General features: G+C 35.2%; 4 protein-coding genes across 9 annotated transcripts; all 4 read left to right on the plus strand.

The window, feature by feature from the left end:
- The first annotated feature begins 2,522 nt into the window (after positions 1–2,522).
- LOC111801016 (photosynthetic NDH subunit of subcomplex B 5, chloroplastic) lies at positions 2,523–4,919 on the plus strand. Of its 2 annotated transcripts, XM_023684970.1 has the most exons (6): positions 2,523–2,798; positions 2,877–2,937; positions 4,086–4,148; positions 4,231–4,289; positions 4,379–4,636; positions 4,890–4,919. In XM_023684970.1, the coding sequence occupies exons 1-5, from the start codon at positions 2,541–2,543 to the stop codon at positions 4,607–4,609; spliced, it is 672 nt and encodes a 223-aa protein (XP_023540738.1). In that variant the 5' UTR covers positions 2,523–2,540; the 3' UTR covers positions 4,610–4,636; positions 4,890–4,919. The 2 variants fall into 2 exon arrangements, with proteins under 2 accessions (XP_023540738.1, XP_023540737.1); XM_023684969.1 differs by lacking the exon at positions 4,890–4,919 and having other exon boundaries at positions 4,379–4,815.
- Positions 4,920–6,373: 1,454 nt separating this feature from the next.
- On the plus strand, positions 6,374–9,193 carry LOC111799810 (serine/threonine receptor-like kinase NFP). Its single transcript, XM_023683290.1, has 2 exons — positions 6,374–7,664; positions 8,387–9,193. Exons 1-2 carry the CDS (start codon positions 6,507–6,509, stop codon positions 9,119–9,121), a joined length of 1,893 nt encoding a protein of 630 aa, XP_023539058.1. The 5' UTR covers positions 6,374–6,506; the 3' UTR covers positions 9,122–9,193.
- A 423-nt stretch (positions 9,194–9,616) lies between these two features.
- LOC111799737 (putative ion channel POLLUX-like 2) lies at positions 9,617–17,533 on the plus strand. Of its 2 annotated transcripts, none has more exons than XM_023683194.1 (24): positions 9,617–9,876; positions 10,209–10,282; positions 10,485–10,664; positions 10,845–11,128; positions 11,377–11,448; positions 11,912–11,987; positions 12,107–12,205; positions 12,281–12,435; positions 12,532–12,636; positions 12,836–12,922; positions 13,960–14,044; positions 14,132–14,279; positions 14,363–14,439; positions 14,514–14,594; positions 14,703–14,897; positions 15,254–15,367; positions 15,658–15,750; positions 15,835–15,961; positions 16,043–16,119; positions 16,298–16,345; positions 16,426–16,495; positions 16,575–16,648; positions 17,154–17,264; positions 17,339–17,533. In XM_023683194.1, the coding sequence occupies exons 2-24, from the start codon at positions 10,256–10,258 to the stop codon at positions 17,417–17,419; spliced, it is 2,466 nt and encodes an 821-aa protein (XP_023538962.1). In that variant the 5' UTR covers positions 9,617–9,876; positions 10,209–10,255; the 3' UTR covers positions 17,420–17,533. The 2 variants fall into 2 exon arrangements, with proteins under 2 accessions (XP_023538962.1, XP_023538961.1); XM_023683193.1 differs by having other exon boundaries at positions 9,618–9,876; positions 10,546–10,664.
- Positions 17,534–18,208: 675 nt separating this feature from the next.
- LOC111800998 (vitellogenin-2-like) lies at positions 18,209–21,346 on the plus strand. 4 transcript variants are annotated; one of them, XM_023684946.1, is made up of 6 exons: positions 18,209–18,546; positions 19,490–19,628; positions 19,995–20,103; positions 20,201–20,267; positions 20,373–20,660; positions 20,919–21,346. In XM_023684946.1, exons 1-6 carry the CDS (start codon positions 18,412–18,414, stop codon positions 20,922–20,924), a joined length of 744 nt encoding a protein of 247 aa, XP_023540714.1. In that variant the 5' UTR covers positions 18,209–18,411; the 3' UTR covers positions 20,925–21,346. The 4 variants fall into 4 exon arrangements, with proteins under 4 accessions (XP_023540714.1, XP_023540713.1, XP_023540715.1 ...); XM_023684945.1 differs by having other exon boundaries at positions 18,213–18,546; positions 19,989–20,103; positions 20,379–20,660; XM_023684947.1 differs by having other exon boundaries at positions 18,214–18,546; positions 19,989–20,103; positions 20,382–20,660.
- Positions 21,347–21,884: the final 538 nt, after the last annotated feature.

Genomic DNA, 21,884 nt, shown 5'->3' on the forward strand with positions numbered 1-21,884 from the left:
TACATATAATATAGTGTCAGGAGAAGTCGACATCTCCTAGTGGTAGGTTATAGCGTCGAGAGAAATGACTTTCTATAACAACTTTTGTGGCAATGAAACAAAATTCGCGCGAACAAGCAAAAATGTTCGTTTTAAGAGTATTTATAAGCTTGAAATTATGTTCGAAAACATTTTTTATATACATAGGCAAATATATTTCATAATGTGAATAATTTTACGGTGATTGGTTGGGACTGATTGATTGGGTTCCAACTTTTTATTTTAATTGAAGCTGTCCTTTTATGTTCCCTCGTTTTAATTGGAACGTCCTACCCACAACCTCTCTGGTCCCACCTTAATTAATCTTAAATTTAATTGATAGTAGAAGTGTTCATATGACTCGATAATTCAACCAATTAAAAATGTATAACTCAAATCATAAATGTTGAGATAGGTCAGATTATTTTCTGTTAGATTGAGTTGAATTTTTTAAAAATAAAAAATTTGGTTCGGTTTGTTAGTTGAATACGTTTAATTAATAGTTAAATAATAATAATAAAAATCCGGTATTATTTATGACGTTCCATCCTTTAATCTCTTGTAATAATTTTTTTTGAATTAGGTTGGAATTAATAGTTATATAAAAATGGAAAAAACGTATATTGTTTATGACATTTCTTCTAAATGAAATTAATTATTCTAGAATATCTAAAAATAGGTATTTTTTTAATAAAAAAACGTGTATTATTTAAATAAAATCAATTGTTCTAATAAATAAGGCGCGTTGATATTAAAGATAGTTACGGTTCAGACAAATATATTGTATTTATTTATTATTATTTTCTTTTGTTGTTATTTCCATATTATTTGTAATTTACCATATTTCTGTATTCGATAAATGATTATAAATAAGAGAACTCTCACCACCATTTAGGTGTGGTAAATTCAGCAAACATTTACCGTTGACATTTTTTTGTTAAGTCAATCTAACAGACCAAGAAATAGAGTTATAATTGAATCTTATCGTACCATAATTTTAAGATTATTATAAAAATAAAAACAATAATTGACATTTGTAAAATGTGAATATTTGATCATTGAATTTTATGACATTTAAAATAACTCGACAACCCAACTTGAAAATAGAGGATTGAGCTGTGAACTCTATTCACGTTGTTCAGATCACTAACTCAACCAACTTGAAATTTTTGGTTAGTCGAAAAGATTTTTCCAACCCAGTTTGTGTACGCCATTAGCTATCTCATATTTATTTTCGAGTGTCCATATAATTTACTTACCACATGGACGATCGATCCGAATCTTATAGCTATTTCTATTACATTAATATGAACATAACTCAAACCGATCAAATGGTCAAAGTTGGCGTGTGAAAGAGGAGGTGGAGCAGGTATGGAATCCCACAAGGCGCAAAGGTTGCTGGGTTTGACTTCTCCAACACGTAGACTTATCCCATAACATATTTGCGTGTCCAAAACAAAAGCATTTAATTTTCTTCCCAATTATTAATTCCCTCTAAAATCCCCAACTAATAACCCACCAATTTATTGTTCTTTTCTTTTACTTTTCCAACCAAACATCCAATTTTCGTTGGATATTTCGTACAAGCTTTATTAATTACAATGCTATTAAACATTTAATTTTTATAATATCATTGCGTTTAACAATTTTATTACCTTATATTAAAATAATTTTAACTAGTTAAATGTTAGTTTAATTTTAAATTTTATATTTGTGAATTTATTTAAAATTATTATTAAAAATTTTAAAATTTAAGTTTTTGTTCTATCTGTTCAGAGTCCGTTGATTTATGATCTCTTATTTGTGAAATATCATTTTTTTTTTAAACTGAATAGATCTGAAAATATTATTATTAAAAGGAAACAATACAGAGTTAAGAATGAGAAAATAGAATTGTGATCGAAGGTTTAATCTTCATTCATATTCACAACGTTTGAATAGGATACAAGCTACTAACTAATACCTATAACGAAAATATAAACTAACTAAATCTTGAGAATAAAATAAAATATACTACTAATCGAATATTTAAGATATACTCCATAACTAATATATTCTCCAAATATTAATTGATTACGAATATCTTCACTAATTCAAACTAGCAATAAATTGCATTAAATTATGACCTTAGACTTCATGTGAGATTTCATATTAGTTGGAGAGTAGAACAAAATATTATTCATAAAGGTGTTAAACTTCTCTTTAATAGATGCGTTTTAAAATGGTGAGGCTGACGAAAATAACTAAGAGACAAAAAAAACAAACAAAATCGGTTAGTAGTGGCTCAGTTGAGTTGTGTTTATATAAATAGATGTAGGCTTACGTGCAACATATGGAGGAAGTTGACCATCTTACGTGCAGCCTACATGTAATTGCCACATGGGTAAGCTGCTGACTTTGATCTACGTGGCGAGGTTTCATTGGTTAGTCTGCCACGTAGGACTGGAAGTTACGTTATTGGAGTTTATCGTTGGAACAAAAGGCGGGGATTTAAGGCCCAGAAACTAAAGATAAGCCCGAAAATGGCGCTCTGTTCTTCCCTCCCCGTTCTTTCTTTCAATCCACTCCCCAAAATCATCTTCAAATCTTCTGGAATTAGCGCTACAGCGTTCTCGAATCGGAGTATTCCTGGAATCAATGGAATCTCCGCCGCCAAGTTGCTCGGGAAATCGGCGAGGGGAAGCCGCTTACGGCGTCTCAATGCGGCTGGATTGTCCGAGATTGAACCCGACTTAAACGAAGATCCAGTAGATCGTTGGGAGACTAACAGTGTCAGCGCTGTATGAATCGCTCTCCTGTCCTCTCATTGTGCCTCTTTTATCTTGCTGATTTTTTAACACTTTTGTGTTTCGTTTCAGGAAGATTTTGAGTATGGAGTGTACGATGGGCATCACACTTACTTTGAGGGCGAGAAAAAAGGTTCGTTCATTAACATATCTTTGAAATTTGAATGTTAGAATTTAGATGAACCAGTTTCTGTTTTGGATGAAGTCTTCTGTTTAGGCTGGGTGGAATCTGGATTCAATATTTGGAGGTGGTTCTTGATTTTTGGAGCCCTGGCTCTGTGAATTGGTTGTCTGAATTCCAGTCTTATATGAAAATGTGGTTAAGAAAAAACAGAAATGTAATTGTAATTGTAGGTTCTGAATTAGAATCCCAAGCTTGGAATTTAGCTTTCCCGTGAGTCTTTAAAGATCAATTTCGTGAGTTATGGAATCAAGATTTCCCATCTCTCACTGCCATCATAATTTGGCCAAGATGAAACTGTTTATCATCAATCTCACTCATAATGTATAACAAATCACCTTTAGCATAGTGAAAAGTGTTTTAATCCACCATTAAAACACTTCAAAGTTTCTCACGATGTGTGGTTATATGGCTTGAAAAAGATTCTAAAAAGTTTAAAAACACTTCAAACCAAGGAAGAACTAATGTTTTGATCTGCACTAACTTCAAAAGTTATCCCGAACTCACTTTCAGCAGGTCTAATTGAGAAGTCGATGGTAGCTATGCTATAGATTTTGTACCTCTATAAGCAGTATCGATTATTCGATTGTTCTTTGAAGTAGTAACCACCTAGTTTCGTACCATGGATATTCCTCGTTAGGAATGGTTGGATGAAAAGAAAAGTCCCACGTCGCTAATTTAGGAAATGATCATGAGTTTATAATCTAGGAATACTATCTCCATTGATATGAGGCATTTTGGGGAAGTCTAAAGNCACGTTTAATACCGCTCAAAGTGGACAATATCATATCATTGCGGAGAGTCGTGTTCATCTAACATGGTATCAGAGCCATGCACTAAACTTAGCCATGTCGATAGAATCCTCAAATGTTGAACACAGGACTCCAAAAGGAGGCTCTTCGAAGGCATAGTAAAAAATGACTAAGACTCTAAAAGAAAAGGTGGTGTACTTTGTTCGAGGGGAGGTGTTGGATGAAAAGAAAAGTCCCACGTCCGCTAATTTATGGAATGATCATGGGTTTGTAATTTAGGAATATTTCAAAATCATTTGGGTAGTAACTTCTGGTACTGATTACTTTTCACTGGCAAGTTCTTCTCAGGAACATTCTGGGGAGCCATTGCAGATGATATTGCTGCAGTTGGACCTCCAACAGGCTTTCAGGGTAAACCATTGTCACTCTTAGACAACTCAATCCTCTGACTTCAACACTCGGTTCGTATCTTCACATTTGACATATTTGGCAGGCTTCATCTCGTGGCTCTTCTTACCAGTAGTTGCTGCTGCAATGTACTTCAATGTTCCGGTAATTTCGAATTAGATCTCCGAACGCCATCGATATCTTTCTTCCCTACTTTTGGGGACGCTATGTTCTTAATGGGGACTGTATTTCAGGGGGAGTATATATACATTGGAGCAGCTGTGTTTACAATAGTATTCTGCATAATTGAAATGGACAAGCCAGACCAACCACACAACTTTGAACCTCAAATATATAACATGGAGCGCGGGGCTCGTGACAAGTTGATATCAGATTACAACACCATGGACATCTGGGAATTCAATGAGAAGTATGGAGACTTGTGGGATTTCACTGTGAAGAATGATGATATAACAAAGAGATGATTGCCGACTGCTCCTCAGTAATGTGATGTAAGTGAGAACTCCTTGTCCAAATTTTTATGAAAAGATATATATAGTGGATGTAAATTGTAATTATGACATGAACTTATTATGAACCGTATAGCAAGAAAATTTCTCTTGTTCTGTGCAGCTCTGAATGAATGATGTTTTCATTTGAAGTATTGAAGTAAATCTCTATGGAGATAAAGAACTCTGCTAGTTTTGTGGTTCTGTTAGTTTATAGTTCATTGATCTGAATCTCACTCATTTCTTTCATGTTCAGGAGAACTTGATGATACAGGAAAATATGAACAAAAAATAAGCATAAAAATGTCCCTACCAGAGTTTCAAATTCTTAAGGTTAGAAATCATCCTGCAAATTTAATTACATTACATCCAAAAGTTCAAACATTGCTCTATTTTGCAGGCTTGTCTAGGAATTGGGCTGAAATAAACAAAAAAATTGGGCTTAAAAGGATGGTATTAGACATGGGCTTTCATATATATATTCATGTTACTAACGTGTACAACGCGGCTATTCCGCATCCATGGGAGCAAATGAATCCTATACGTACGACGCCTTTCCAATCTTGTGAGTAATTTCGACTGGTCCATAGTATTTTCTCACTAGTCTTCGACTCGTTGTTTTGATCTCAGAGTTGATCAGACCTCAACTTGATCAGAACTCTCTCTCCTTCTTGAAACTGCCGTGGTCGACGCTTTCGACCAACCCTTCTCTTTCTCTGTCTTGATGGTACTTCTACGTGACCATGTGTTGTTTATGAGGTTTGTCTCTGTCTCCCTCCCTTAGCGGCAGTGTTGGCTTGATGTCTTTCTCTAACCCTTGGGTGATCATTAACTATGGTATTTGAGGGCCTGATGGACCCAACTGTTAGTAAGTCATTTAGTTTGCGAGTAGAAAACAATTAGCTATATATATATATATATATATATATATATCTCGTTATAAGAGTTGTTTAGGTTATGAACCGAAGACAACACCAATCGATTAGTTTTAAAAAAATGAATTGAACCAATTAGTTCACGGGTACAGACTAGTTTTTTAATACCTGTACTCGTAAGGCCCGTTTTGTTTAAAATTTCACACATGTTAGAAATAGAATATGCTCGGGAATAATATGTCTCATAATAAAATATTCCTCTATTTAATTGTTGGGAATACATCAAGTTTGTATTTATTCTGAGAAACTATTAATTAATTTTAATTGATTTCTTAATTCAAAGTAGTTACAAATTAATTAACTATTAATAAAATAATTGGTTTGATTAGATAATTAATTAGAAGTACTATTAAAAAAAAAAAAAGAATCAATGCATACTTATGTTAATTTAACTCAAACTAAAATTAATTCATTAATATAGTTTCAAATTTAACAACCTTTATTATTTAATAAGTTTCTTATTTTAAAAAAATGTTTATTTATTTGTGAATTCATTGACTTACTTGAAAATTTAAAATTTTATAAATTTACTATACATAAGATTAGAAAAAAAAAAGAATTTATAAGATTAATTAAAAAAAATATGGATTAAAATTTCAGTTTAAAATATATTTTTAATACCTATTCTCAATAAAAGTTTTATTTCACATTTTAAATGTTTTCCGGAATTTATTTTTCTTCCATTCTGTGTCAATTATTAAAAACAAAAGTTATTTTAAATAAAATATAATATTATTATTTTCCACCTGTTATTTGATTTTTTTTTTTATTTTTAAAAGGGCAATACTGTCAGGATGGTCCAAAATCAGCCGTTTTGAATGGTTGACTAGGACTTTGACTATTCTTCTTCTCTTTTCTCTCCCACTGACTGTTCAGTTGTCGCTATAAATGAAAGATTATAAAATATAAAAAACACACAGAAAATAATATCATAACCAATGGAACCCCAAATCCGCCATGGCTGCTCTCTTCTGCTCTTCATCTTCTTCATCTTGTTCATCTTCCCCTTCCCTCCCTCCTCCGCCCAATCCCCCGACGCCGATGGCTACTCCTGCACCGCCAACCACACCGCCGCCCCATGCCAGGCCTACGTCTTCTACCGAGCCACCGCCCCCGATTTCCTCGACTTAGCCACTATCGCTGACCTCTTCTGGGTCAGCCGCCTCGAAATTTCTCGACCCAGTAACATCTCCGACTCCAACGCTACCTTCCCCCTCGTCTCCGGCCAACCCCTCTTCATCCCCATCACCTGCTCCTGCAACTCCGTCAACGCCTCTGTCAGCATCTCGTACGCCAATCTCTCCTACAAAATCAACGCCGGCGACAGCTTCTGGCTCGTCTCCACCTCCAAGTTCCAGAATCTTACCACGTTTCAATCCGTCGAAGTCGTTAACCCCACTTTAGTCCCCACCAATCTCTCCATCGGCGCCGACGTCGTTTTCCCCATCTTCTGCAAGTGCCCTAACTCCACCCAATTCCAAAACCGCGTCAATTTCATGGTCTCTTACGTTATCCACCCACAGGACACTCTGTTTTCCATCGCTTCAAGGTTCGGAGTACCAACATCGGAAATCACCGCCGCGAACCGCCCCAATCCGAAAGCGTTCGACACAATCTTCATCCCGGTAAGTCGTCTCCCGAATTTGACGCAACCCATTATTCTTCCACCGCCGCCAGAGCAGCCGCCGGCTCCGGTGAGAGAGGGAAAAAACAGGGCAGTAACAGGGCTGGCGATTGGGATGGGGATTGCTGGGTTTTTACTGATTTTAATGGTGGGTTTGTGGGTGTGTGGAGTGGGAAAGCGGCGGAGAAGTGAGAGGGAAATGAAGGAGGGAATTGAGAGGCAGAAATTGCAGGAAGTGGGGATTTGGAAGGGAAAGGGGAAAGAAATGGAGATGGATTTAATGGCGGATGTGTCGGATTGTTTGGATAAATACAGAGTGTTCAAGATCGAGGAGCTGAATGAAGCAACAAATGGGTTTCATGAGAGGAGCTTGATTCAAGGATCGGTTTACAAAGGGAGTATCAATGGAGTTGAGTATGCTATCAAGAAGATGAAGTGGAACGCCTATGAACAGCTCAAGATCTTGCAGAAGGTAACATTTTTTTTTATATTTAATATATTTACAATTTCCGAATATTACTTTTGATATTATAACTCAAATTATTGATTTGCATTAATTTTCTTTAATGAAAATTTGGAGGCTAGTGGGGTTATTTATTTATTCATTATTAAGATAAACCACTTGTATATGAATTAACTCATGGTTTGAAAAAGTGTATAAGTTGAGGGTTAAAATGGGAATTTACATAGTCCATAATTGAATGATTATTAAAAAATAAAAAAAAATTAGGGATGAAATGCAGATAATTATTTTCAAAATTTTTATATTAATTTTTGAAAATTTATGAGTATTTTTGAAACGTGATATTAGAGTAAATTTTTTTTTTTTTTTTTTTTTTTGAAAAGGTAAAAGATAGTAACCTAACTTAGGACTAATGACTCGTTGAATGTGAAAAGGAAGAACCATAGGAACGTTTTTCAAACCGATTGTTTCAAAAGTTTTTTTTAAAATAATTTTCAAAAAGCTACTTGGAAAATGAAGACGATGGCTTTCATTAAAATATTGGAAGTCGGTATGGAATGAGACCATGAAAAAGACGAAAATAGCCTTGAGTGCTTTCGTTTTCTCGCTTCCTTTTCTAGTTGACACCGCTTCGATAAATATAAATATATATATATACAAACATTTCCTTTTCTTGAGGTTGAAAGTTCGGTTTATAGACTAATATTATACATGTTTAATTTGATTTTAAGGTGAACCATGGTAATCTAGTGAAGCTCGAAGGTTTTTGCGTTGACCCCGATGATGCAACATGCTACTTAATTTATGAATATGTAGAGAACGGTTCTCTACATTCATGGCTACACGGAAGCCAAAAGCAGAAGTTGAACTGGAGAACGAGATTGAGGATTGCGATTGATGTTGCTAATGGACTACTCTATGTTCACGAGCACACGAGGCCACGAGTTGTCCACAAAGACATTAAAAGTAGCAACATTTTGTTGGATGCAAGCATGAGAGCTAAGATAGCCAACTTTGGACTCGCGAAGTCAGGGTGCAATGCTATAACCATGCACATTGTTGGAACTCAAGGCTATATAGCACCCGAGTACATAGCAGATGGAGTCGTGTCGACAAAGATGGATATCTTTGCGTTTGGAGTTGTTTTGCTCGAGCTCGTCTCTGGTAAGGAGGCCATTGATGAGGAAGGAAGGGTTCTATGGATGCGAGCGAGTGGGTTTTCGGAAGGGAAAGAGAAGGAGAAGTTAGACAGATTGAAGAATTGGATTGATGAAGCTCTTTTCGAGCAATCGTGCCCGATGGAGAGCGTGATGGATGTAATGAATGTGGCTGTTAGTTGCCTGCAAAAGGACCCGACGAAGAGGCCGAGCATGGTCGAGGTGGTTTATGCACTGAGCAAGAGCGACGACGCCGTGTTCGACTTCTCCGATGATACTCTATCAGCACCTATCTTAACAGCTAGGTAGCCAACTAGTTACTCGAGTTTCTAAGAAGCTTCATGTTTATAATTTTCATATCAAGCCCTTGAAATAATTGCATATAAATTATTATTATTATTATTATTTAACTGAATTTGATAAAAAAAATAAAAATAAATTATTATTAGTATTATACAGCTCATGACAGTTTGGATTCCTTGCTGGCACGTGCGAACTGTCAGTGTTTTCGGACAAAGTGTAGGAAACTCTCACGTGCGTCAGAGGGCACGAGGGAACAAATTTTAAGATTTTATTAAAAAAACAAATATTTAAAATTCAAATTCTAGATTAAAATAAAATGATGCAACTTTATTATTATTATTATTTAAAAATTAGGATTAAAATTGATTTTAAAATTTATTAAAGTAGAAAATTAATATAAAATAAAATTCATATTAATGACGTAAATATTACCAAATAGTATTTTGCCCATTTATTTCTTTTAGAGGAATAAATTTTATTCGATTAAAGAAAAGAAAAATGTACGGTACAGCGGTGATCAAATTTCCGTCTGCAAATAATATAATATGGAATTCACCGGGCGTTCTCTAGTCATCCGTCTTCTACTCTCTTCAATTCCGCCATTGCCGCCATTACACAGCCTCCTTCCACCACCGTACCTGCTGCCATTACGGAGCATCGTGCAAGAGCCAAATGCTTCTGCAACATCGCTGCTCGCACTTGCGCCTTCCGCCGTCGCCACCTCGTCGACTCTATCGGAGCATTCCGTTTTCGACTTCCAGGTATTTCCTTCATATCCAATCTTCAATTCTCTTGTTCTATCCATTTTTCTTTAGTACTAGCTATCTTCGACTTCTGTAAATGGCATTCGACTTAATCGCTGAGATTTTCGCGCGTGTTGAACCGCTGTTGTCAAGCAGTTGACCAATTTATTGCGGATTGAAATTTGTTGCGGATTTGAAGCTCTGCCGCTTTTATAATCATTTAATCTCGGCTAGTTCTGTTCTGCTACGAGTTTATAAGATTTTCTGTCTGTAAAAAATATTGTCCGACTTATTCTTTCTAATTTATTGCTTAGTTAGATTTGTTTCAACTGTTTCAACGCTTTTTCTAGGAGAACATTGACATGTCCACTTTGGCGGATTGACCATTCGAATTTCAATGCACGCCCTCTCATTGCCGGTGATGGTGAGTCTGTTAGGAAATTACTATCAATTATCTATTTTAGACTTGTACATTTGAGTTTTCAAGACAATTTGGTTTATTTTCCATTTTCAGTGTAATTGAAATCGTTATGATTTCGCCTTTTCATAATTTCTTTCTATGTATTACATAGATGTCTTTGGAATCAATTTGTCAAGCAGCATTGATCCCTTGTTCTACTTCTTAGGCATTGAACACGGCAGATCCGTCGCACTTTTACTTTCCTGATGATGGTGATTTGATGGCAGGGACACGGGAAGCCTGTTCGCATAGGAAACTTGGTGGGGTACATACTATAACGTGTACAAGCAGTTTAAATGACCAGAATGCCAGTGTAGATAGAGTTAATCCGAATATATTTTCTCAGGTGAGTGTTCGATGATAGACTGAAAATATGATTTGGATTATTGTTGCCTGCCGAATGGATAAACTATATGTCCCCCCCCTTTTTCTCTTATTTTATCGAGAGCTTGCTCATTATATAACCCATGCTTGTAGTTCACGGAATTGGTTGATTGCTAATAATGATGCACTGGAATTGTATCAGGGTACCCAAGCTAAAGTTGCGGTCAAAGTTATATTTGGATGCTGCCTTTTCAGCTTGACACTAACCTCTGTTAAATCTATAGGCAAAACTGTCCAAGAGATATTTCCCTGTCTCGTTCAAAATGTTGGGGAGTTTAGCTTGCCATTTGCAAGTGTATCCAATATCTTGAATAAACCGACACCCCTTCAGTTGGATGTATACTTCCCTGCATTTCATGAAATCAAATTGAGTTTCGCACGACTGATATACCTATTCAATATCCAACTCGAAAGAAATGTTGGCACGTAAGTGAGGTGCATATTTGTTGCCATGGTTCATATTTTATGGAATGATTGCCACTCATCTAAACTGATGCTGTAATAGACTGCAAATGTGATAAAAGAAATAGAGAAACTGCAAGAACCATGTATTTCATGAATGTACTGCACCGCTCTTTCTTTTTTTCATTTTTTTTCCAGAAGAAATTCATGTTCTATTAAGATTGAAATATCATTTGATTTTTTCTTTTGTTTTTTTAATGTTCAATTTAAAGGTTCTTAGTGGTGCTCCTTGTGGCATGCATCTCATTTATTTTGATGGGTGGTTTTCTGTTCTTCAAGCTCAGGTACTCTACTTTTCTTCCTTTTTGACCTAGTACTAAATTTCAGCTTCAAATAGAATTTATACTGTAAATAGTAAGATCCGATCTATAACATATTTAACCCTTCCAATGTAAGTCTTGAAAAAAAAAAAAGAAATATTTTTGTTTTTTTTACCTGTGTTCAAATAGAAGTGGATTGTTCAAAGGGAATCAGAGGATTTTCTTTTATTTTCTAGGGTTAAATATTCTGTTTTGTTATCATTTTTTTACAATTTAATTTTAAAAAATAAATATGTTTTGCTAACAATTTCTTTGTCTTGTTTCTCAGTCTAGTTTTACATTTTAATTTTTCTGTCCGCTTTTATTACTAGAACTTGCAGTCAATTCTTGCAATCAATTGTTAGATTGATTATTTTCTGTTAGTTCATTGTTCCTTCCTACATGCGATGCACATTCTTGTTTGCCAATCTGGGAGTGTGTTGAACAGAGGTAGCACTCAGTCTCTGGAGGACTGCTTATGGGAAGCATGGGCATGTCTATGTTCCTCATCCACTCACTTGAAAGTATGCTACATACATTTTCATTATAAGATCTTTGAACTTCAACTGTTTTCTTAAAATCATTTGAAGTATCTGAGAACTATTCATTTGACTTATAAATATCTCTGTATTTTATCTAACAGCAAAGGACACGAGTTGAACGTGTTATAGGGTTCATTCTTGCAATATGGGGCATATTATTTTACTCCCGTCTACTCAGCACAATGACAGAACAGTTTAGGGTAAGCTTGGTGATAACAAAACATAAGAAAAGATAAATGTTTGCTGAAGCTGATTACTTGCGCTCGTTTGGACAGCATAACATGCAAAAGCTGAGGGAAGGTGCACAAATTCAAGTTCTAGAGTCTGATCACATCATCATTTGTGGTGTCAATAGTCATTTGGCTTTTATACTGAAGCAGCTAAATAAATACCACGAATTTTCTGTCCGCTTAGGTACTGCGTCTGCTAGGTAACTGTTGCTCCTCCTGTCGTAGATTTTGTGCCAATATCATGTATTATGTGTGTTGGAAAGTACAAACAGTTTCTTTTTGGTCTGTGTTTTTAGGAGACAGAGAATTCTTCTCATGTCTGATCTTCCAAGGAAACAAATGGACAAGTTAGCTGATAATCTTGCCAAAGATCTTTACCACATTGATGTTCTTACCAAGAGGTAAGGGTAATGAAGTTGTTTTCTTTCTTAACCATAAATTAGACATAAAATATCTGATCTCTCGTTCAGATCTGTAATTGGAGTTCCCTCATATGAGGATATCCTTTCCCAAAGGAAGTGAAAAGTTACAAGTTTTTTTCTCTATTGGCCTGAATTGTCCTTGGTCTTATCTAATTCCATTGAGTTTGTGGTTCCACAGTTGTAGTCTCAGCTTAACAAAATCATTTGAAAGAGCTGCTGCCAGTATGGCCCGAGCAGTAATTATACTGCCAACAAAAGGAGACCGGTAAGAAAATTGTCAGTTACAAGTATATTCTTTGTTTTTCGCCTACTGTTGTTTCGTTGATTGAGTTTTCTTGCCTTCGTACTATCCTTTTCTTTCTCACCATTTAAAACCTGCCTTTGTTTATCAAAGTAACGATTTCTGTAATAATGTCACTGAATTTTAGTACTAGGCTTCAAAGTTGCTGCAATATGTATGAAATGTTGGTCAGGATTAATAATATTATCAAGCAGGGATGACTATGGTTTTCTTAAATTGTAATCACAAATAGGAAATTGCTTTTGACCATTAAATTGTCGGTCCTATCAAATTTCAAGTCGTAATCCAACTACACGATTGCCTACCTTCATCCTTTCTAGCCCACTCTACTTGTTACCAAACATTCCTAACAAACTCCTTAGCTGATTGCTAACAACACCCTTAATATCCCGATAACATTTTCCTATCATACTACTCTCTCAGAGAAGTCAAAGTTTATACAATGGACCTTGTTTTGAAAGAGATAAAAGACACCTATTTTAGCATTTCCAAAGCGTATGAGAGTAAACTTGTCCTTTTAAGTGGGTAGGTGGATTCATTTCTCGGTGCTTTTAACATTTTAATTTCTTCCTGTATTTCCATGGTTCCTATTTTCTTTTATGTGATAGACAAAGCTGATAACTTCTCTTTGTTCCTTCCACAGTCCTCCATTGGATATTGAGATGGATTATCCTTGGTCTTTTACAATTGTGGTGATAAAGGAAGCAGTCGTTGTTATAACTTTTAAGAAACCCTTATAGAATAGTTATCCTGGATGCGTTTAAAAGAAAGGCTATTTTTGCAACCAATTGAAGATTAATGTGGTCTCGGATATTTTATAGTGACGCTGGGTCCTGCTAAAGAGTGCTTTCGGCACTCATTCAGCTAGCTAAAATGTAGTTGAAACTGAGACATTGACCGCTATAGGATGTAGGATTACTTATTTTCGTTTCAAATAGGAGAAACCAATCTTGGAATGGAAATATGGATTAACTAAAGCATATTGGACACAAATTTATTAGGTATGAAGTTGATACAGATGCATTTCTCTCTGTTCTTGCCCTTCAACCCATTGCAAATATGGAGTCCATCCCAACTATTGTTGAGGTAAGCTACCAATAAATAACAAGTTGTCAGTCTTGTCAAATGACAACTTTGAATGGCTGAATTTGAACCTTTTCTCAATGAATTCAGGTTTCTAGTTCCAATACCTGTGACCTCTTAAAGTCGGTCACAGGACTGAAAGTAGAACCGGTGGAGAATGTTGCCTCTAAATTATTTGTCCAGTGTTCTCGGCAAAAGGAGCTCATCAAAATTTACAGACACTTGTTGAACTATCGAAGTATGCAACACATTTATAGTTCTCCCAATTTCATAGAATGTGGTTTTCAGTTTACTCAAATTTGTAATGCTGTGAAATTGCAGAAAACGTATTTAATCTATTCAGCTCCCCTAATTTTGTTGGTCTAAATTATAAAGAACTTCGCCAAGGATTTCATGAGGTACTTATCCATCAAATAAAATTTTCCTCCTAATTCCCTTTCAGTTTTTTTTAATGGATATTTCTTTTCTACAGGCAGTTGTTTGTGGTATCTATAGAAATGGGAAGATACACTTTCATCCAAATGATGATGAGATTCTGCAGAAAAATGACAAGGTATAAATAATAGATTCATATCTCTTTTTTTTTCTTTCTTTTTTTATAGAAAAGAAACACCTTGGTTTAACAGATTTTCTAAGTGAATTTGTGTATCTTTTGATGTAGGTGCTGTTCATTGCACCTCTCCTTGGAGGACACAAGGGAGGAGGTGGTCATTCAAATGTGACTAAGGAAGGAAGTAATACCATTAAAAAGCTGGAAAGTATTAAAAATAGTAATGTAGGTTTACGTCAATCTCTAGAAATATATAGAAAGGAATTCGAGAATATGATCAAACATCCAACAAAACCCTCTTTCAAGGTAATATTGAAGCTCTAGTTTGATAATAATTTTACTTTTAGTTTTCTATTTTTTAAAATTGTGCTTCTTTCCTTACAATTTCCTTACTGGGTTTTCACCTATCACAATGAAACTTTTATATTCTTAGCCAAATTTCAGAAACAAAAAAAAGTTTTTCAAAACTACTTTTTTTAGTTTTCAAGACTTCGTTTAGATTTTGAAACCATTTTCAGAAAATAGATAACAAAGTTAAGAAAACCTTTATAAGCTAAATTTTCAAAAACCAATAACCATAATTTTCAAACGGGCCCTAAGTGATTTGTTTTTATTTTCAACAAGTCAGTAAGCAAGGTAGCTAATTGTTACATTGCATGCAGCCTTTAGACAAGACTATAGGACCAAAAGAATGCATACTTTTGCTAGGTTGGCGCCCAGATGTTGTAGACATGATCCAAGAATATGACAAGTATCTTGGACCTGGTAGTGTATTGGTAAAGCTCTTCTCTTTATGAATCTTCTTCAAGTTTGCTCGACTTCAAATCTTTTTGCAACACCTTGAGTCCTCTAAATCACTTTTAATGAAACTGGGTGTGTATGAATTAACTTCTTAAGTGATTATGGAGCGCAAAAACATTGTTTAAAAAATATCTAGTGCGTTTGGCAATACAAATTAATCACTTTTGAGATAAACAGTTTTATACATTTGTAATTTTGGTTATATGCAACAATTGGCATACATGCGATTGTTGGACCCTAATTGTCATCTCCCATATATATGCAGGAAATCTTATCAGATGCACCATTTGATGAAAGAAAAAGAGCTTACAAAGCTGTGGACTGTAACAAGTTCAAAAATGTCAGAGTTTCTCACAGGGTACTGACATATTGAATGTAGTTTTTTGAAACATTTTAATACTTTCTCTAAGCTACATTCCATAACTTTGTACCTTTGCTGCAGATAGGAAACCCTATGGACTATGCTACCTTAGAGGAAACCCTACTAAATATTAGAAGTTCTTTCAATAAAAGTGAAGATGTTCCATTGTCCATCGCTGTGATATCCGACAGGGAATGGCTTCTTGGGGGTATGGATATAATACTATCTTATATGCCTTTTTTTTGGCTTGTATAATGATAATGAATTGCATTGACTTCCAACTTTTCAGATCCATCTAGGGCTGACAAACACTCAGTATATACTCTTCTCCTTGCTGAAAGTATCTGTCAGAAACATGGAGTCAAGGTATTTAATTTGTTGTTTATTAGTAATATGATCTATAGCACAATACCTTCACGAATCTTTTACATCAATCCTTTGACATTTATACATTTATGGAAAATTTGATCATATTATATCATAGTGGTTTTTTGCTTATTTCTTTTGGATAAAATAAGGTCTACGATATGACACTTTATTTCAGGTTCAAAATCTTGCTGCAGAGATTGTCGACTCCAAATTGGGAAAACAAGTAAATGCTTCATTTTGCAATTTCTTGTGCAGCTTTTTGATTATATTTAAATATTGATGTAGCTGCGGCAATGTATGCAGGTAACAAGAATAAAACCTTCCCTGACGTACATAGCAGCAGAGGAAATAATGAGTCTTGTCACAGCTCAAGGTCTGTAAATGTTCTGAACCAACCTCTTTTAGATTTTGTGTGCGAAACTGCATCTCAAGTGTATATTTTGGCGTGACAGTGGCAGAGGATAGTGAACTGAATCAAGTATGGAAAGATATTTTAAATGCGGAAGGTGATGAAATTTATGTGAAGGTACATATCTATTTCTTCATCCATATTAGCTTTTGATATGTATTCATGAATGTGAGATCCCACATCGGTTGGAGAGGGGAATGAAACATTCCTTATAAGGGCATGAAAACCTCTTCCTAACAAACTCGTTTTAAACCTTGAGGAAAAGCTTAGAAGGAAAGCACAAAGAGGACAATATCTGCTAGTGGTAGAGTTGGATTGTTACAAATGATATCAGAGCTAGCCACCGAGCTGTGTGCCAGCGAGGATGTTGGGCTCCCAAGAGGAGTGGATTGTGAGATCCCACGTTGATTGGAGAGGGAAACAAAACATTCCTTTTAAGGGTGTAGAAACCTCTCTCCCTAATAGACACGTTTTAAAATATTGAGAAGAAGCTTGGAAGGGAAAGTCCAAAGAGGACAATATTTGCTACCAGTGGGTTTGAGCTGCTACGATTGAACATTAAAATAAAATGACTAGCTTGAAAGTACGATTCTTGCACTAATTGAACCTTTTCTTGACACAGGATATCAGCGGCTACATGAAACAAGGGGAGGATCTCTCATTTGCAGAACTTGCTGAAAGAGCACATCTAAAGCAAGAAGTCGCCATTGGCTATATTAAAAATAATAGACAGGTAATAATACTAGCTGAATCTCGTAGAGAAATTTAGTATACGAAACTGATGCATTATTTTTGTGATTAATGCAGGTAATCAATCCAATTCCTAAGTCTGAACCAATCTCTCTTGCATTAACTGATTCATTAATTGTTATATCCGAGCGCGAATGAGAAAAATGTTATCTTCCATCTCTATCTGTGGTGTTTAGTTCTTATATTATACAATGCAACATTGATTTTGTTCTCCCTCTTATAGAATAGAAAGTCACACACACAAAATTGTCAAAATACTATATAGACTTTTTGTTTTATAGATCAAATCATAGGGTATAATTCGTTGGAAAAACATATTCTTTCGGTTGAATTGTGACATAGAATAAAGTTCTTGTTTTTTAAAAGTATCTTTATCGTGTTATTGACTTTAATATATACTTCCAATAACGTGTTTTCATGAATTAAGAGTTTAGTATTCTTGTACTCGATTTTCCATAATGATCGGATCATTTTTTAGATTAATTTTCTCTTACGTTTGGTATTGTCATTGGTTCTCAACCATATAGATTTTTTAATTGTATTTATTAGCCGACTTAAAATAAAACCAATAGAAGATAAATGGAAGATTAGCCACCCTAATTGTTGAGTCGAGAGTAGAGATCCCTAATGGAGAAAAACTATATTGAATTTACATTTTAAATATGAAGTTTAAAAATTTAAGATTGAATGAAAAAAATATTTATTTGAATTTTTAGATAATGATTTTTGTTTTATTATTTAAAGTTTGATTTTGATATTTGTATTGATAAATGCTAATTATTAATTGATATAATTATTAATTTGAAATTTAAAGTGATATTATTTTTTTTTCCCCTATAAATTTTGGAAATTAAGAAGAATTAGGTTTTGGTAGGAAAAATAAGTAACGTTTGTGAGAAGAAAAGGCGCTGATTAGGGCTTTTGCATAAATTAAAATTAAGAAGGTCGTCTAGAAATCCAAAGGAAAAAAAAGGAAAAGAAGAGTTAGGAAGGAGTGAAAGATATCCGTCTCCACTGTCCACCTCTCCGGTGTTATGAATCCACCGGGGTGGCGTTGAGAGCCTTCACAAAACCCTTGCTTTCCTGTATACGACTCTCTCCCTTCTCTCTCATCTGCGTCTAGGGCAACCATGGCCCACGGTGGCTACGGCAAGCGCAGGGTGAACCCGGCAGCGCGCCGATCGAAGGCTTTAGCTGTTGAGAAGAAGCCCAAGTCCGTCTCCCTCAAGAACCAGATTCGATCCGCTGAGCGCATGCTTCGCAAGGTTTCCTCCTACTCTTTCCTTATTTTCCTCCTTTGTATGCTGTTCTAGGTCGTTTTAGGGCTTCGAGTTTGTTTAACTCGTTTTAGTTCGCTATTTAGGGAGTTTGGAGAAGAGACTAATTTGTTGCATTTGTTGCTCCTTCTCTTTGTTTTTGGCTGCTGTAAGTTTTGTTTGGGAAGTTGAGTTTTGCTGTGCTTTTTCTTCGGAGGTCCCTACGATCAAGTAACACTTGATTCTCAGGACATCCTTTTTGTGTATGGAACTAGATTCCTGGAACTCTATTGAAACGCTTTATTAGGTTAGCGTGCCCTTATTACGAACCTCAAATATGGAGGTGAAGAATGTGCTGCAAGGTTTTGTGAAAATTAGGAGAGCTAAAGTGAGGTTTCCATCACGTTTTCTATGTGGGTGTGGTTTTTCGAGAGGTTGCTTAGTCTTTATCGGATTACGGATTTAATATTGTACCCCGTAGTTTACAGTGTGTGGTTGTTGCCGATTTTTACTCCATGGTCATTGANTTTTTTTTTTTTTTTTTTTTTTTTTTTTTTTTTTTTTTTTTTTTTTTTTTTTTTTTGTGTATATTTTGTATGTCTGTTTTTATGTATGCATTTATTTAATACTTCAATACATGGGAGTTCATCTAAACTTGTTGCATAGTCATGTCTTAGTTTTCACTATCATTGTGTTCTAAGATACTATCATTGCATATATTTACTATTTTTCATTTTTCTGATGAAAATAAAAGTTGTTAGACAATGCTGAATATTTGCGTTAGAGGAGGTATGCATTGTAGATTTAGCTTTGCTTGTGCTTTTTTTGTTCACCACTTACTCCTAGAAGAACTGACAGCGTTACAACATTTGTGATGGCAAGTATAATACTTGGTATTTTCGCTATTCTTTATAATGGGAGACGTGAAAGTTTTTTTTTTGTTCGAATGCAGTTCTTTCCCAAAACAGAAAAATATTTAGCTTTATTTACTGGAAGTGATGATTCGGACACGGTTGATAGGAGGAATAAGTTGCGCAAGCAGATAAAAGCCAATCTAATTGCTGCTGCAGCCAGTGGAAAGGATTTAGAAGGTGGTTTCTTTTCCATTTCTTCCAATGTTCTTTTTCATATTTTTGTTCTTATATATATATATATATATTTTTTTTTTGCCTTGTAGTTGGGTTTCTTCTTAGAATATTGTATCTGGGCGACTCTGGTTGCTCTATAGGTGTTTTTATGCACTAGGAAGCAACTGGCCAACATATATATATATACACACACATCATTTTTTCATTTTAATGAATTTCTTTCATTCAATGAAAAATTGTTTCCTACATGGAAACGGTACTTTTTCTCATGTTTTTTTTTTTATTCAATGAATTTGTTAATTTAAAATTGTTTTGGTAAGATCATAGTATATTCTTTTTAATGGTGTGGAATTGATCAAACAGAGACAGGTAGTGAGGATGATGGGTTACTTGACATGAGTGAGGATGATTTCTTCGTATCTGGTAGCTCAAGTGATGAAGCAGATGCAGATGATGAATGGACAGATAAAAGTGCAAGGTATGTAGGCTTTGAATTCTCATTCTTCTTCCGGTTTGTTCATGTTTTGCTTTTGCAAGAGTTCGGGTATATTAAATGTTTATTCTATTCTTTGCAGGGAACATGCTTCCAGTACTTCTGGCAAGGCAGCATCAGGCATGTCTAGCGATGAAAGAAATCATCAGGTTTAGTTATGATTTATGTTGTCTTGTAATAGGATGTAATCTTTGTATCTCATGCCCCCAAAATCTGTTTCCATCCTTCTCTCATTTGACTAGCATTTTATGTAGAGGCAGCAGATCTCTGCCAGAGCCTTAATGCCACCTCCCCGTCCAACCAAATCATTTCCAAGTTCAGCTCAAGCTCGGTCAAAACCAGGGTCTTCATTAAGAAAATTTTCGACAAATCGTAGGGCCGAGGTTTCTTCATCCAGCAATACATCAAGTAGCAGAAGTGGATCTTCTTTCAAGGCTAGGGTTTCCTCAAACTCTCATACAGGTCACAGCAGTAATATAAGTTCCAATTCTGATGCTCACAAACCCCGAAGAAAGAGGAGGCCTAAAAAGAAAAAGCAGCAGGTATTCTTTATTCTAATTTTTGTCTTCTACATCCAAAAAATTACAAAATCCTTTCCTGTGCTATCTATCTGTAGTTGGATTTTCTTGAAATTCATATTTAAGGGATAGTTTGATAACAATTTAACCAAAATTGTGCTAGTTTTCTCATCATTTCTCCATCAAATTTCGTTTAAGTTGGTGGCTTAAAGCCCCTCTCACACACTTGAATTATTCATTGCGGAAGTACTTTCTACTCATTGTCCAAACCCCTTTTTTCAGGCATGATAGATAGGCGTCGGCTCCCTATAACCTGACTTCTGAAGCGGTTTGTGAAATTTTAACCCAACCATGGATGTATCTAAGTCTGCTCTCGACCAGTTTGGAGGTTTGCTTGCTTGCACTATATATATATATATACTAGGAGGAGTTGGGAAAATCATTTCCTTTAGTTCTGAAATGATATGTGATCTTTTATTATGGTTCTTTTTGTGTTGTTTCTTTGTTTTCTATACGGTTGCAACTTGTAGTGGGACCTGAATCTTATGTAGTTCCGTGCTGCTGCTTCTTGTGTGGCCTCTTGAAACTAGTCCACTTAAATTACTTGTTCTTCGGGAATGAATAGTTACATTGCTCATTCCCCTATGATCCATTCCCAACAATTGAGTTATGTTACCAAAACCAATTCATTCACTACGCTGTTTTCTTCTCTCGAGTTAGCCCACTTTTACTCTCTATCATAGTGTACTGTTAATTGATTTTAACTTCATTTTTATCATGCAACTTCTCCTTCACCTTCGGGTGATGTTGGTGCTATATGTCATGGTTATTCTTGTCTATGATATGTCATGGTTATGCTTGTCTATGATAAGTTGTCTGTGGCTATATGTGTTCGCCAGCTTACCTCAAAATGTACGGTAGGGAGATACACCTAATTGTCAGTTTTTCTTACTCGAATTATATGCTATCAATGTTGTTACATATTGTTTGTTAGTTTAATACTATTTTCTCAAATTATGTTAAACAATGTTATTCCATAAAACCTTTTTACAAGAACGAGGTGGATGCATATTCATGTGTCACAAGTCACTCGAAATTAAGTTGGTTGACTTACTCATGGGCGAGAGTAAGTGTTGTACGATCAATCTTAAACTTGGGTATTGTGATACTATATGCTAATTTAAGCATCTCCGTTATAAAAAGACATAAGCATATTTGGTTGACCACAACTTTTGAATTCCAAGGATT

Source organism: Cucurbita pepo, chromosome LG08 (genome assembly GCF_002806865.2).
Source record: "Cucurbita pepo subsp. pepo cultivar mu-cu-16 chromosome LG08, ASM280686v2, whole genome shotgun sequence".
Taxonomy (NCBI): domain Eukaryota; kingdom Viridiplantae; phylum Streptophyta; class Magnoliopsida; order Cucurbitales; family Cucurbitaceae; genus Cucurbita; species Cucurbita pepo.